At 37.4% G+C, this 15,084-nt stretch overlaps 1 protein-coding gene across 1 annotated transcript; it reads left to right on the top strand.

Annotated features, from left to right (window-relative positions):
• Positions 1 to 743: 743 nt before the first annotated feature.
• Positions 744 to 7,045, top strand: LOC589530. Its single transcript, XM_030995077.1, has 2 exons — positions 744 to 6,467; positions 6,974 to 7,045. Exons 1-2 carry the CDS (start codon positions 744 to 746, stop codon positions 7,043 to 7,045), a joined length of 5,796 nt encoding a protein of 1,931 aa, XP_030850937.1.
• The last annotated feature ends 8,039 nt before the right edge of the window (positions 7,046 to 15,084 follow it).

Here is a 15,084-nt window from a genome sequence, read left to right on the forward strand (position 1 = left end):
TGGCATTGTCGGTGTCAAAATCTTTGAATTTAATTGTTCCTTGTTCTTACACCTTTTACTAAAGATGAAACTAATTCGCCTCTATCTGATCATTTTGATATTAAATTTTATTCACAAATCCTACATTGTTCCTTAAGAATCGATATAGACAAAATGCATTGATATGTTTTCAATTTTCTTTGAAAAGAAATAGCCGGGGACCTAAACCATGATCTAATCAGGCAGATACATACAATGAGGTATCAATACGCGGCAAGGGACTTCAAATGTCACATTCCAGATTTCAAACAAATGGACCGCCCCCCTCCTCATTTTCCGAATATGGTGTCAGTCTCAAATGGCATATAATGTAATGTTATTGCCTACCAATATCAATTGCATATCATTTATTGCTTTTGCTTTAAATTCCATGTTCATAATACAAACAAAATTACTGTACTGTACATTTTTGTCCTCTTTCCAAATATTTGTATTTGTAAGCGCTGTGGTACTTATTGTTTTTAGCGCTCCTAAATATTCGATATTATTATTATTATTAAAATTAGGTTCCAATTTATCGTTTCCGTATCAGTCTCTTTATTTTAGAATGGAATTCGAACAAGTATAAGTTAAAATGACGCAAATGATTTCACAGGTTTTAAATGCCTGGTTCCATAATATCACATCGAGTACAACACCATAATTATGCCTTTTGTTTTAGTGCCAAGGAAACCGGTATACCACTGATCACATCACTGCAAAACATGCTATCACAACATACATACGGTGCTTTGGATACTGAGCACAATGAAGCACAGAGAGAGCACACCGATGGAGAAGATCATGTACTGTCTAATACGCCTACAGTACTTCGACCCGATGCATTTAAAGAGGACGAGAAGACAGAGCTGTCACACGGTACTCTTGTAAATATGAATACCGAACCATCCGCTGATGACAAGTGCGTCAAATTGGCAGAAATCTTAGAGATTAGAAAGGAAAACGTTTTTAATGGAATGAAGAAACTGGCCATGAGACGGAGTGATGCCAGTGTGTTCAAACTAGAGCTACCATTCAACCCTGTCATTGACCAGATGGATGATGAGGGATACACACCGCTCTACAAGGCAGCCTTAGAAGGTCGTCTCATTGCAGAAGACGCTTATGTAAACAAGGCAGATTCCAAGGGTTGTACACCATTCAATGCTGCCGTTCAATATGGTCATCTTGAAGCTGTCGAATATCTCATGACTAAAGGAGCCAAGCAGAACAGATATGCTGGAAGGACGCCACTCTATGCTGCAGCACAACTTGGTCATTTAGACATCGTCAAATTCTTCATTTCGAAAGGAGCTGATGTAAACGAAGAAGATGAAAAGGGGGAAATTCCTCTTCACGGTGCAGCTTCTGGAGGCCACTTAGAAGTCATGAAATATCTCATTCAGCAAGGATCTAATGTGAACAAGGCGAATTCCGAGGGTTGGACTCCATTCAATGCTGCCGTTCAGTATGGCCATCTTGAAGCTGTAAAATATCTCATGACTAAAGGAGCGACGCAAAACAGATATAATGGAATGACCCCACTCTATGCTGCAGCACAATCTGGTCATTTAAACATCGTACAATTCGTCATTTCTAAAGGAGCTGATGTGAACGAAGAACATGACAAAAGAATGATTCCTCTCCACGGTGCAGCTTCTGGAGCCCATTTAATAGAAGTCATGAAATATCTCATTCAACAAGGATCTAATGTGAACAAGACAAATCTCAAGGGTTGGACTCCATTCAATGCTGCCGTTCAATATGGCTATCTTGAAGCTGTCAAATGTCTCATAACTGAAGGAGCGAAGCAGAACAGATATAATGGTAAAGCCCCTCTCTATGCTGCCGCAAAATGTAGTCATTTAGACATCGTCAGACTCTTCATATCCAATGGCGCTGATGTGAACGAAGAAGATGAGGAAGGGGAGATTCCTCTCCACGGTGCAGCTATTGACGGTAACGTTGAAGTCATGGCATATCTCATTCAGCAAGGTTCTGATACGAACAAGTGTGATGCCGATGGTTGGACACCATTCAATGCCGCTATTCAATATGGTCATCTAGAATCCGTCAAATACCTCATAACTAAAGGAGCGAAGCAGAACAGATATGCTGGAAGGACCCCACTTTATGCCGCAGCACAATTGGGTCATTTAGACATCGTCAGACTCTTCATATCCAATGGCGCTGATGTAAACGAAAAAGATGAGGAAGGGGAGATTCCTCTCCACGGTGCAGCTAATGACGGTAACGTTGAAGTCATAAAATATCTCATTCAGCAAGGATCTGATGTAAACAAGATGGATGCCGAGGGTTGGACACCGTTCAATGCTGCTGTCCAAGAGGGCCAATTAGAAGCTGTCAAATATCTCATGACTAAAGGAGCGAAGCAAAACAGAAATGATGGAATGACCCCACTCTATGCCGCAGCCCAATCTGGTCGTTTAGACATCGTCAAATTCTTCATATCCAATGGCGCTGATGTGAACGAAGAAGATGACAGAAGGAAGATTCCTCTCCACGGTGCAGCTTGTGAAGGCCACTTAGAAGTCATGGAATATCTCATTCAGCAAGGATCTGATACGAACAAGTGTGATGCTGAGGGTTGGACACCATTCAATGCTGCCGTGCAATATGGCCATCTAGAATCCGTCAAATACCTCATAACTAAAGGAGCGAAGCGGAACAGATATGCCGGAATGACCCCACTTTATGCCGCAGCACAATCTGGTCATTTAGACATCGTCAAGTTCTTCATCTCAGAAGGAGCTGATGTGAACGAAGAAGATGAGGAAGGGATGATTCCTCTCCGCGGTGCAGCTGCTGGAGGCCAATTAGAAGTCATGGAATATCTCATTCAGCAAGGATCTGATGTGAACAAGGCTGATGCCAAGGGTGGGACATCATTCAATGCTGCTGTCCAAGGGGGTCATCTTGAAGCTGTCGAATATCTCATGACTAAAGGAGCGAAGCAGAACAGATATGATGGAATGACCCCACTCTATGCCGCAGCACAATCTGGTTGTTTAGACATCGTCAAATTCTTCATATCCAATGGCGCTGATGTGAACGAAGAACATGCCAGAAGGATGATTCCTCTCAACGGTGCAGCTCATAGAGGCCAATTAGAAGTCATGGAATATCTCATTCAGCAAGGAGCTGATGTGAACAAGGCTGATGCCAAGGGTGGGACATCTTTCAATGCTGCTGTCCAAGGGGGTCATCTTGAAGCTGTCGAATATCTCATGACTAAAGGAGCGAAGCAGAACAGATATGATGGAATGACCCCACTCTATGCCGCAGCACAATCTGGTTGTTTAGACATCGTCAAATTCTTCATATCCAATGGCGCTGATGTGAACGAAGAAGATGACAGAAGGAAGATTCCTCTCCACGGTGCAGCTTGTGAAGGCCACTTAGAAGTCATGGAATATCTCATTCAGCAAGGATCTGATACGAACAAGTGTGATGCTGAGGGTTGGACACCATTCAATGCTGCCGTGCAATATGGCCATCTAGAATCCGTCAAATACCTCATAACTAAAGGAGCGAAGCGGAACAGATATGCCGGAATGACCCCACTTTATGCCGCAGCACAATCTGGTCATTTAGACATCGTCAAGTTCTTCATCTCAGAAGGAGCTGATGTAAACGAAGAAGATGAGGAAGGGATGATTCCTCTCCGCGGTGCAGCTGCTGGAGGCCAATTAGAAGTCATGGAATATCTCATTCAGCAAGGATCTGATGTGAACAAGGCTGATGCCAAGGGTGGGACATCATTCAATGCTGCTGTCCAAGGGGGTCATCTTGAAGCTGTCGAATATCTCATGACTAAAGGAGCGAAGCAGAACAGATATGATGGAATGACCCCACTCTATGCCGCAGCACAATCTGGTTGTTTAGACATCGTCAAATTCTTCATATCCAATGGCGCTGATGTGAACGAAGAACATGCCAGAAGGATGATTCCTCTCCACGGTGCAGCTCATAGAGGCCAATTAGAAGTCATGGAATATCTCATTCAGCAAGGAGCTGATGTGAACAAGGCTGATGCCAAGGGTGGGACATCATTCAATGCTGCTGTCCAAGGGGGTCATCTTGAAGCTGTCGAATATCTCATGACTAAAGGAGCGAAGCAGAACAGATATGATGGAATGACCCCACTCTATGCCGCAGCACAATCTGGTTGTTTAGACATCGTCAAATTCTTCATATCCAATGGCGCTGATGTGAACGAAGAACATGACAAAGGGATGATTCCTCTCCACGGTGCAGCTTGTGAAGGCCACTTAGAAGTCATGGAATATCTCATTCAGCAAGGATCTGATACGAACAAGTGTGATGCTGAGGGTTGGACACCATTCAATGCTGCCGTGCAATATGGCCATCTAGAATCCGTCAAATACCTCATAACTAAAGGAGCGAAGCGGAACAGATATGCCGGAATGACCCCACTTTATGCCGCAGCACAATCTGGTCATTTAGACATCGTCAAGTTCTTCATCTCAGAAGGAGCTGATGTGAACGAAGAAGATGAGGAAGGGATGATTCCTCTCCGCGGTGCAGCTGCTGGAGGCCAATTAGAAGTCATGGAATATCTCATTCAGCAAGGAGCTGATGTGAACAAGGCTGATGCCAAGGGTGGGACATCATTCAATGCTGCTGTCCAAGGGGGTCATCTTGAAGCTGTCGAATATCTCATGACTAAAGGAGCGAAGCAGAACAGATATGATGGAATGACCCCACTCTATGCCGCAGCACAATCTGGTTGTTTAGACATCGTCAAATTCTTCATATCCAATGGCGCTGATGTGAACGAAGAACATGCCAGAAGGATGATTCCTCTCCACGGTGCAGCTCATAGAGGCCAATTAGAAGTCATGGAATATCTCATTCAGCAAGGAGCTGATGTGAACAAGGCTGATGCCAAGGGTGGGACATCATTCAATGCTGCTGTCCAAGGGGGTCATCTTGAAGCTGTCGAATATCTCATGACTAAAGGAGCGAAGCAGAACAGATTTGATGGAATGACCCCACTCTATGCCGCAGCACAATCTGGTTGTTTAGACATCGTCAAATTCTTCATATCCAATGGCGCTGATGTTAACGAAGAACATGACAAAGGGATGATTCCTCTCCACGGTGCAGCTCATAGAGGCCATTTAGAAGTCATGGAATATCTCATTCAGCAAGGAGCTGATGTGAACAAGGCTGATGCCAAGGGTGGGACATCATTCAATGCTGCTGTCCAAGGGGGTCATCTTGAAGCTGTCGAATATCTCATGACTAAAGGAGCGAAGCAGAACAGATATGATGGAATGACCCCACTCTATGCCGCAGCACAATCTGGTTGTTTAGACATCGTCAAATTCTTCATATCCAATGGCGCTGATGTTAACGAAGAACATGACAAAGGGATGATTCCTCTCCACGGTGCAGCTCATAGAGGCCATTTAGAAGTCATGGAATATCTCATTCAGCAAGGAGCTGATGTGAACAAGAAAGATAACACTGGGTGGACGCCATTACATGCTGCAGTCAGTAACGGCCATTTAGAAGTTGTTAAAGTTCTATTGGCCAAAGGAGCTCAGGGTACCATGTTTGAAGGATTGACCCTTGTCCTTGTCTCCAATGGATTTGATGTGAACGAAAGAAATGAATGCGGTAAGTCCCCTCTTCATGCAGGATGTTACAATGGTAACATTGATATCTTGAAATTACTTGTTCACCACAACGCTCATGTCAATGTACAAGATGATGAAGGATGGACACCACTCGAAGCCGCTGCACAAGAAGGACATGAAGATGTAGTAGATTTCCTTGCATTGGATGGAGCAGACACGGACGTGAACGACATAGATGGTTTGGCGCCGCTTCAGGCAGCAGCGAACGCAGGCCATCCAAATGCAGTAGAAGGCATCTCACCTTGTAGAGGTGATCCGGATGAGGAAGAAACTGGAGATCAACGTTCCCGTGACCACCAGAAACGCATCGAAGGAGAGTATGTGACGGTGACAATGAAGGATGCAGACACGACATCACACACGGGACAGTTAGCATCTCAGGTAGACAATGTGGAGAATACGAACGACTGCACTCAAGCTGATAATGCGAAGAGAGGAGACGCCGAACTCTCCTTGAAGAATCTTCACAGTAGGACCCATGATGATGAAGAAAGTGGCAGAGAAGAACACAATCCTTTCATCCATGCTAAGCTGAAATATCCTGAAAAAGGTGAACAAGATCCAATGCTAGATCAGATTGAAGCAATGGAGAGCCCCGTGACCACAAATGACGCAGGCGGTTCTTCCCCGCGCGGATCTCAGACATGGCAATACAGCGGATTCGATCCACCCCATCTTCAAACCATGGAGACTGACCGTCACCCGTCTGAAGACCTGGAATCCAGATGTCACTCACCAATTGACGAAAACAGTGAAATTCGAGTGAGTGGTTATTATTAGTTTAAGTTTTCTCTAAACAAAGCATATGCCATAGATTTGATTGAAACTTTGGATAAAAAAGATAATTGAAAATACAGATATGTTTGGTAGCAACCATTCAGCCAATTCTAATTTCATCATAGAGATGAAAAACAAAGCTTCGAAGAAAGCAAAATTGATGACCTTTTGTGCATAGCCCAATAGTGATATGTTTTGCTTCAAACACACCTATGCATGACAAAAAAAACTGAAATTCTAAAAATAGAGAATGAAAAATTACATGCAATGCTATTTTACACAATGGTTAGTTATTTTGGTTGTAAGAAACAATAATGTGTTCATTATATGCATGACTTTTGAATTTCGTCTTTCTCGTTGTTTTGTCTAATTCATCCTAAAGCATCCGTGCTGACCAAAACTAATTGTCGCCGTTATGTCTTCATATATCACATTGTTCCACAACATTATAATGTTACATTTTCTCTGATTTAATTGATTTTCCCTGTCAGGAATCTTCTTCACCGATGAATGCTGGAAATGATCCTCCAATTAACAGAACATCAGAGAGTGAGAGGTACTAGTCATTTTTCGTTTTTGTATTATGAGGAAATCTTATCATTCGTATAACGAGATGTATTTAGTACATATATTTCGCTCCACAATGAACTGCATCATTAGTAACAACAGTTTTTTTTAATGTTTGTTGATATTTAGAATTATTTTACATATTCTTCATAATGTATATGAATAATCGTTTATGAAAAAGAGCACTTTCAGATTTATTACCTGCCTGGACTTGATCCTTATGAAGATAGAGAACAGTGAACCAACACCTGATGCGGTACCAATGTACTGTTGGGGTCAATATTTTAAATCTAGGTATTTTTCCTTTGCCATATGTGGGCTTTCATGTACATTTACTTGTATTTGTCAACAGTCATACATACATTTCTATATTTCAGAGATTTTAGGTACCCATTTTGATTGGCATTTTTTTTGGTTTACATCAGCTAACTTATTTCTACAATTAAATTCAACAGCTTTCCTAAACAACTACCAGATGTCGTTCACCAACAGTTGTATGACCGAAACCCTGTCTCCACCCATGGAACCTCCTCAAACTCAGTTCGGAAAATCAGGGTAAGAGAGAATTATTGCTTCAATTTATTATTGATATATAACTTGATGTTGACGTTATGAAATAGTATAACAAGCTTATGATAAAAATGAAGAAAAAAAACCGACTTCTGTGAAAGGACACTTCCAGAATATTTAGATAATTTTTGTGAGGAAGGGTGTCTACCCATGCAGTGTTACATTTTTTTCTTCATATCAGATCATTGCCGAATGAAATATTCCATGACTTTGTCAAATTTCAACGACGTTCTTTCAAATTCATACCCTTTTAGACCAAACGTCGAACATCGGTTTACCGATGTCCTTCAAACCTGACCCTCGTACAAACTTTCCTGCAGATGATAATCGCTTTGGCCATCATTCTTGCTGGAAGTCCGTTTCTCGTAGCAGGCAGGGGTATCACTGAACGGGTAACGCTGCAAGCAGGTAAACCTGGTGTTGTCCCATTCCATCTCCCATTGTCACCTAGTAACACATCCCAGATTTTGACATATTACACACTTGGATTTCAATCCGAGCCTCGTCCATTCTGCTTTAATGGACAAAATGATATCGCGGGCTTCAAAAACCCATCCCAGTTGCGAAGGTTTACCACCTCAGTCACATATTTAGACAACTCTCCTTGCGTGAATCTAATGATAGATAACGTTGATAGTCTAGATGAGGATGGGTACGTATTAACGGCAGCCTGGCATAGTTTTGAGAACGTTAGGTTTGAAACTGTGAAGAAGGAGATTGTTGTACAAATTCCCCCCGGATCTGCAAAATGCTTCATCACTTTTAGTGAAAATGTTGAGTATCCATATGAAGTACACTGTCGAGCCACCACTGGAAGCGTTACAACCACGATATCATGTTACCAGAATGATCGGAAGATTGACGTCAAGGGTGAAATTACAGATAATGGCCAAATTACCAGTGGTATATTCTTGCTAGCCGATTACACTCATTTCTTATGTTGCTCACATGATGTTACCTCGCATGTGAATGAAACAACGTGCAATGACTTTGTGTGGCCACACGGCAAAGAAACTAGAGGACAGACTTTTACTGTACCTTCATTGTTTACCACTCCCACACCCCACATAGAATCTCATACAGAATCAGGGGCTTGTAGGCAATTCATGCTTCCTTCTCTGAGGCACTTCACATACCTATTCGTATACATCATCGCCTTTGTTACAATATACTAAACACAAAGTCTTCACTCGTGATGTCACTTTCTTAATTCACAAAATAGTGTAATACTAACAAACAAATGTGAAAATATATTATCTTTAGAATTCGAATTTCATTAATGTATATAATGTACAAAACATTTATTATTTCACAGTCGTTGCTAATATTCATATATATTTGTTTTACTTGAAAGAAATATCAAAATGGCCTACTTCTCAATTCGTTGTTATGTGTATGAATGCATAGTTGAGTAGCCTATAGTCTGCTATATTTCAAAAATTGAGGGAAGATATTTAATATCAATGGCATTCTCTTTTATCAGCATGTCGATTTGACATAGACCAGGCCTTTTAAGTAGCCTGCTATCACCCAGCCATGTCTGACCCCGACTTTAGAATGAATTTGAACCATGGGGATGATATGAATTACTCCTACGATTGACATGTGCACGATGACCATTACTCTAAAGTTCTATGATACCCATAATATATCCTCATCGTTAATAATGAAAATATTAATTTGGAACGTGATTTCTTTCCAGATTTTATTTTCACTATTTTCAACTTTATGTCGAGCCTGGTGTTCCATTAAAACGACATGATATAAATATAACGAATGACGTCAGAGATTAGAAGAAATTGGACATAAGAATTAAATATACCATTATATTGTAAATATCCCCCGTTTGAAACCAGAAAGTAAAAGACGTTAGCACAGATATAACGCCTGTCTGGCTGCAAATGGCAGTACATAAGGTTATGTATCGTTGTGTCTAAATGTGTAAATATGACTTTGGATCATGAAAATAAGAAATATTGAACGGGGACGCATGTTCCATTGTCAAAGTCAAAGTAAATTTTCATAGTGCACATGCTTATGCAAGTGAAGTTGTGCCTATACATCTTAAGATATTCGACTAAACAGTTTTATCAATTTGCAAACACAGTATTTTATAGCAAACACTGTGGTAAAATGATTGGTTTTCTCATAAAGTCTGCGTTTCTTTACTTTTGTATACTTATGTTAACTTTTGTTATTCATATTACTTTTAGTTTCTTAAACATCGCTGTTGAAAAGCATTTCCTACATAATTTGTTTGGCTTAATCAATTATTTTAAAAAATATATTGAACTTGCATGTCTACTTTTACTAATGTAGTTTACATTGATGTACAAGTAATACAGAACGGATTGAATTGTGTTATATAACGCCATTCCCAACACAAGCCACGCACGATAGAGAAATTGTGCTTCGTTGCAGACTATGATGTTATATATAAAGCAACTTACTGCATGGAGTTATGCGGAGTGTATATCACATTTTAATTTCATAATCTAAGAATATTTGAATTACAGAGTTTAAATATGTTGTTAAATTAAAAGAGGAACACTATACTCATGTACAGGTAGCAAGTTTCTTTATATCATCTTTGCAAATAGAAAAAAATATATAATGTGATTTTAAAAACATGTTTGTAGAAATATTTGTAAAAGTCCGTCAAAAGCAGATTGAGTCTTCCTTCTTTTACACTCTCCTTGCCATATTAAGGCTCGGAGCTGACCCGATTGTGTTACTCAGTTATGTTATTATGTTGATTTCATTTCATGTATACCTTTATCTTGATTCGGTTATCTATAATACGGTAACGAATCCAGGGGTTGTATTCCCCTGTCCTGTTTATCGTATACTTAATGTGCAGTCTACTGTATACGGCCTAAGCATACATAATGTTGTCAAAACTTTGATCCTGCTATCATCTTTTGAATATTTGTTGTGTCATCTTTACTGGAATTTAAGTGCACTAATTTCAAATATCTATGTAAGCCGCAGTTTAAATGTCACGGTTTTATAATGAAACTCGTTGTGGACTTACACTATACGATTTGCATTTTATCATACATAAGAACAATCAAAAACGTATTCACGTATTGTTAATCGTACAATATGAAATGTGTAAGAAATATTGAAAGTTATCAGTGTTAATAGCTAATGCTGTATATTATTCGTCGATACAGGTCATGTTTTAAAATATTTTTTATGAATTATTTGCGATTTATAAGGACATTGTTTTTAATATTTTGCCTACCGTTGAAGCTTATCTTCTAAATTGAAATGTTATATATATTGTATTGTGTTGAGCATATTGTCCAGTTATCTATGAAAATCGTAGTCAATTGATTGGCAAATATTGTCCCGTATAGTAACCGAACCTATCTGCGTATTGTGAATAATGAATTACGAATTTCGAAGTCGTAGTAGCAAAACTATTAATGCTGTATATGTATATATCAGTCATTATTTTACTCAATATTATAATCATTATAAAATAACGCAAACGGTATTTTGTGATAGAGTAAGTGCATAGATTGTGCACATGTTGAAATTATCTTTGACGATCATACCGACATACTTGCTCATATTACGAAAGAATGTTGGTAACGAAGGGACTAATTTCCTATTAAAAAAACTGTTATACACCAAAACACCAGCCATGATGAGGAGAGACAAACTAAAAACAATAATTTAATAGTTAACACAATTATGTATGTACATATTCTGATTTATGGCTATACAATATAAGATACCTATATATAGTTTACAGATATCCAATGTATGTATAGAAGAAGTAAATTCCTAATGTATTTGAAATCTTGCAATCGAGAGAAATTATAAAATTATCTTCCTTTGTAAATAATGTTATCACTATACTATATAACGTATACTTTTGCTTAGTGTTTCAGTGTTCTTCTATTCATTTGTGAATAGTTATTTTTGTAAACACTGAATAGATAAAATAGATGTATAGAATGTACATAAACTTTCTTTGAGTTTCATATATGATCAGTATGCTTCCATGCCTCTCAGTGCGTTATGTTACTATTAATATATGTTAACGTCGTTTCAAAACAACAACATACACAATCCATCAGCTGGTTATTATGCACTAACAATATTATACTCTCATGAATTTCAATAGTTTTTTCGCACTTTTTTTTAATAATTATTTGAAAGTGTTTTCTTTCTCGCTTTTCTCTGGAATAAAGAATTTGATGATTAAGCAATTATGTACCCAAACAGGAATATATATTGTTTTACAGTGTTGTGCTTTGTTGTAGTAGAATGAAATCCATATTACAAGGGTTCGCATATTAGAAGTGTAAATATAAAACAAGAAAGAAAGGACAAGAGAAACAGATAACAACACAACGCATGCATGCAGTTATATCCAATCCAGTCTGTTTAATAGTATCTTTGTAGAGGTTTATTTGTCTCACTTTGCGTGATGAGGAAATGGTAATAGTAATAAAAAACCTCTTCGCGTATTGTTAATCGTATGATATGGAATATGGAAGGATTATTAATGTTAATCAGTGGTAGTCGTTAATGATGTATTTCATTCATTAAGATATTGTATATTAATCGTTCACATGAATTGATAATGAATTGCATATAAGGAATATTGTTGCCCATATTTTGCATGCTTTGCAGCATATCTTCTGTATTCGTACAGAAGAGTATAGTATGCATATTGTACAGTAATCTATGAATGTCATAGTAAATTCCTATTTTTAAAAAATCGTTGTGTATAATAACAGAACATCTATGCCTATATTGATGAACAAATATCGAAAGTTTCAAGTCTTATTAACGAAATTATCACTGTTGTATATGTATATCACTCATTATTTTACTCAATATCATGATCATGATAATAAAAGACCAACCTCTTTTGTTTTGGGGTTAGAGTAAACGCTTAGATTGTGCACCTTATCAAATTATATTTGACATTCATACCAACCTACTTGCTCAAATTACAAAAGGATGTTGGTCACAAATGGTCTAATTTTTCTTTTTAAGAATACAAGTAAAACTTTTGAAGACCGTTTATTTCGCTCTTTGTATATATGCTAGTGAAATAATGATGCGAAAACAACACCAAAAAGACCAGCCATGAAGAGGAGTCAAACACTTAAAACAATAATTGACTATGTTACACAATTATGTGTATACATATCCTGATTTATGGCTATTCAATATATACCCATATATAATTTAAAGGAATACAATGAATGTAACAATGGTACATGCATGTATCAAAGAAGTAAATTCCTAAATTTCTAAAATTCTAAAAATTATCTTCCTTTGTAAATAACTTTATCACTATACAATATATGTATAAGTTTACTTTGTGTTTCAGTGGTCTTCTATACAAACGTGAATTTTTTTTCTTCAAAACACTGAATACACATTATAGATGTTGAGAATGAACATATAACCTTTCTCTTCTTTCTTATATGATCAGTATGCTTCCATGCATCTCAGTGGGTTATGTTACAATTAATATAAGTTAAAAATCGCTTCAAATCACCAACAGCAAGCAAAACTGTAAGCTGGTTGTTATGCACTAACCATGCTATCCTCTCATGAATGTCAATAGTTGTGTGCCCTTTGTCTTTAAAAGCTTGACAATGTTTGCTGTCTTGCTTTTTTCTGGATTTAAGAACTTTTTCAAACTATGACAATGACATAATTATGTACCCATGTATGAAGTTATATATTGTTTGACAGTGTTGTGTTTTATTGTAGTAGAGTGTAATCCATATTTAAAGGACATACATATCAGAAGTGTAAATATAAAACAAGAAAGACAGGACAAGCGAAACATATACCAACTCAACGCATACATGTAGTTATATCCAATACAGTCTGTTTAATAGCGTCTTTGTAGAGGGTCATGGGTTTTTACTTTGCATGATACTGGAATGGTAATTGTGAGTAATAGAGATTTTCTTGACATATTGTTAATCATACGATATGAAATTTGGAAGGAGTATTGATAGTTTTCAGTGGTTATAGCTAATGCTGTATATTGTTCATTGATACATGGATAGCGTTAATTAATTATTTACAATTTGTAATACATAGTTTACAATATTTTCCCTACTTTGGAGTTTTTCTAATTGGAAATTTGATATAGTGAATTGCTGAGTATAACATGCACATTGTGCAGTTATAAATACAAATCGTAGTAAATTGATTTACCAAAATTGTCATGTATAACAACATAAACTCTCTGCGTAGTTTGAATAACGAATTACGAAAGTTTGAAATCGTAGTAGCAAAATGTTTAATTCTGTATACATGTATATCACTCATTACTTTACTCAATTTTATATTCACGGTAATAAAAGTACTTAACACGGCATAAAAAACATACATGTATAGAATGTACATATAACTTTCTTTTAGTTTCATATATGATCAGTATGCTTCCATGCACCTCAGTGGGTTATATTACTTTAAATATTCATTAACGTCGCTTCAATACAACATCATCAACAACAACAACAAAAATCCATAAGCTGGTTGTTATGCACTATAAACAATGCTATACTCTCATGAATTTCAATAATATTTTTCACTTTGTTTTTAAAAGCTTGAACAAATTTGCCTTCTCGCTTTTATCTAGAATAAAGAGATTTGAAACTCATTTTGAAAATCATCTTCCTTTTTAAATAATGTTTATCACTATAGTATATACCCTGTAGGTTTGCTTAGTGTTTCAGTGTTCTTCTATCCAAATATGACTCGTTAATTTTCTTTAAACATTAAATGGATACTAACCAGTATGTTTCTATGTGTTTTAGCGGGTTATGATAACAAACGTATCAATTATAATAGTATGCAAGATGACCCGCATAATATAGATTCTATGAAATTTGAAGGCTTTTTGTACTTTAATCTGTTCTGTAACCACCGCTTTTTTTAAATGGAATAATGGATATGTCAGATCAAAATGAATGATCGAATTTGCTTGCTTTGCTAATAAATACCTAAATGGAAATAAATTGTTCTCAGGTTTTTTAGTATCTTGCTTATGTATTGAGTAGGACCTTCATCCTTACTAAATATCATTGTCATGCCTATTGAATAGTACTTTCCTGAAAATCAAATAGTGATTACGTCTGGTAAAAATAACAAATAATATATATGTCAGTTATTCCTATTTGGAACTATATACAGTGTTAACCATCGTAAAAATGCCGTATGGCTTTAATAACAAGTTGGACTGAATTTCATGTGTGTAGTCCCATACACCTTTACATGTGTGCGACGTTTGGATTTTACTGTGATATTCAAGCAAGAGTGGGTCTTTTACATACGGAGAGAGAAATTGGAGAAGAGAGATAGGAAGAGAAAAGGAAACGAGAGGGAGGATAAAGAGGAGTAGACGGAGAAACAAAGAAAAGAAAAGAGAACCAGTATGTGCGTGTCTCTGTGTGTGTCTGTCAGAGAGAGAGAG

Source organism: Strongylocentrotus purpuratus, unplaced genomic scaffold (genome assembly GCF_000002235.5).
Source record: "Strongylocentrotus purpuratus isolate Spur 01 unplaced genomic scaffold, Spur_5.0 spur5_scaffold_21, whole genome shotgun sequence".
Taxonomy (NCBI): Eukaryota; Metazoa; Echinodermata; class Echinoidea; order Camarodonta; family Strongylocentrotidae; genus Strongylocentrotus; species Strongylocentrotus purpuratus.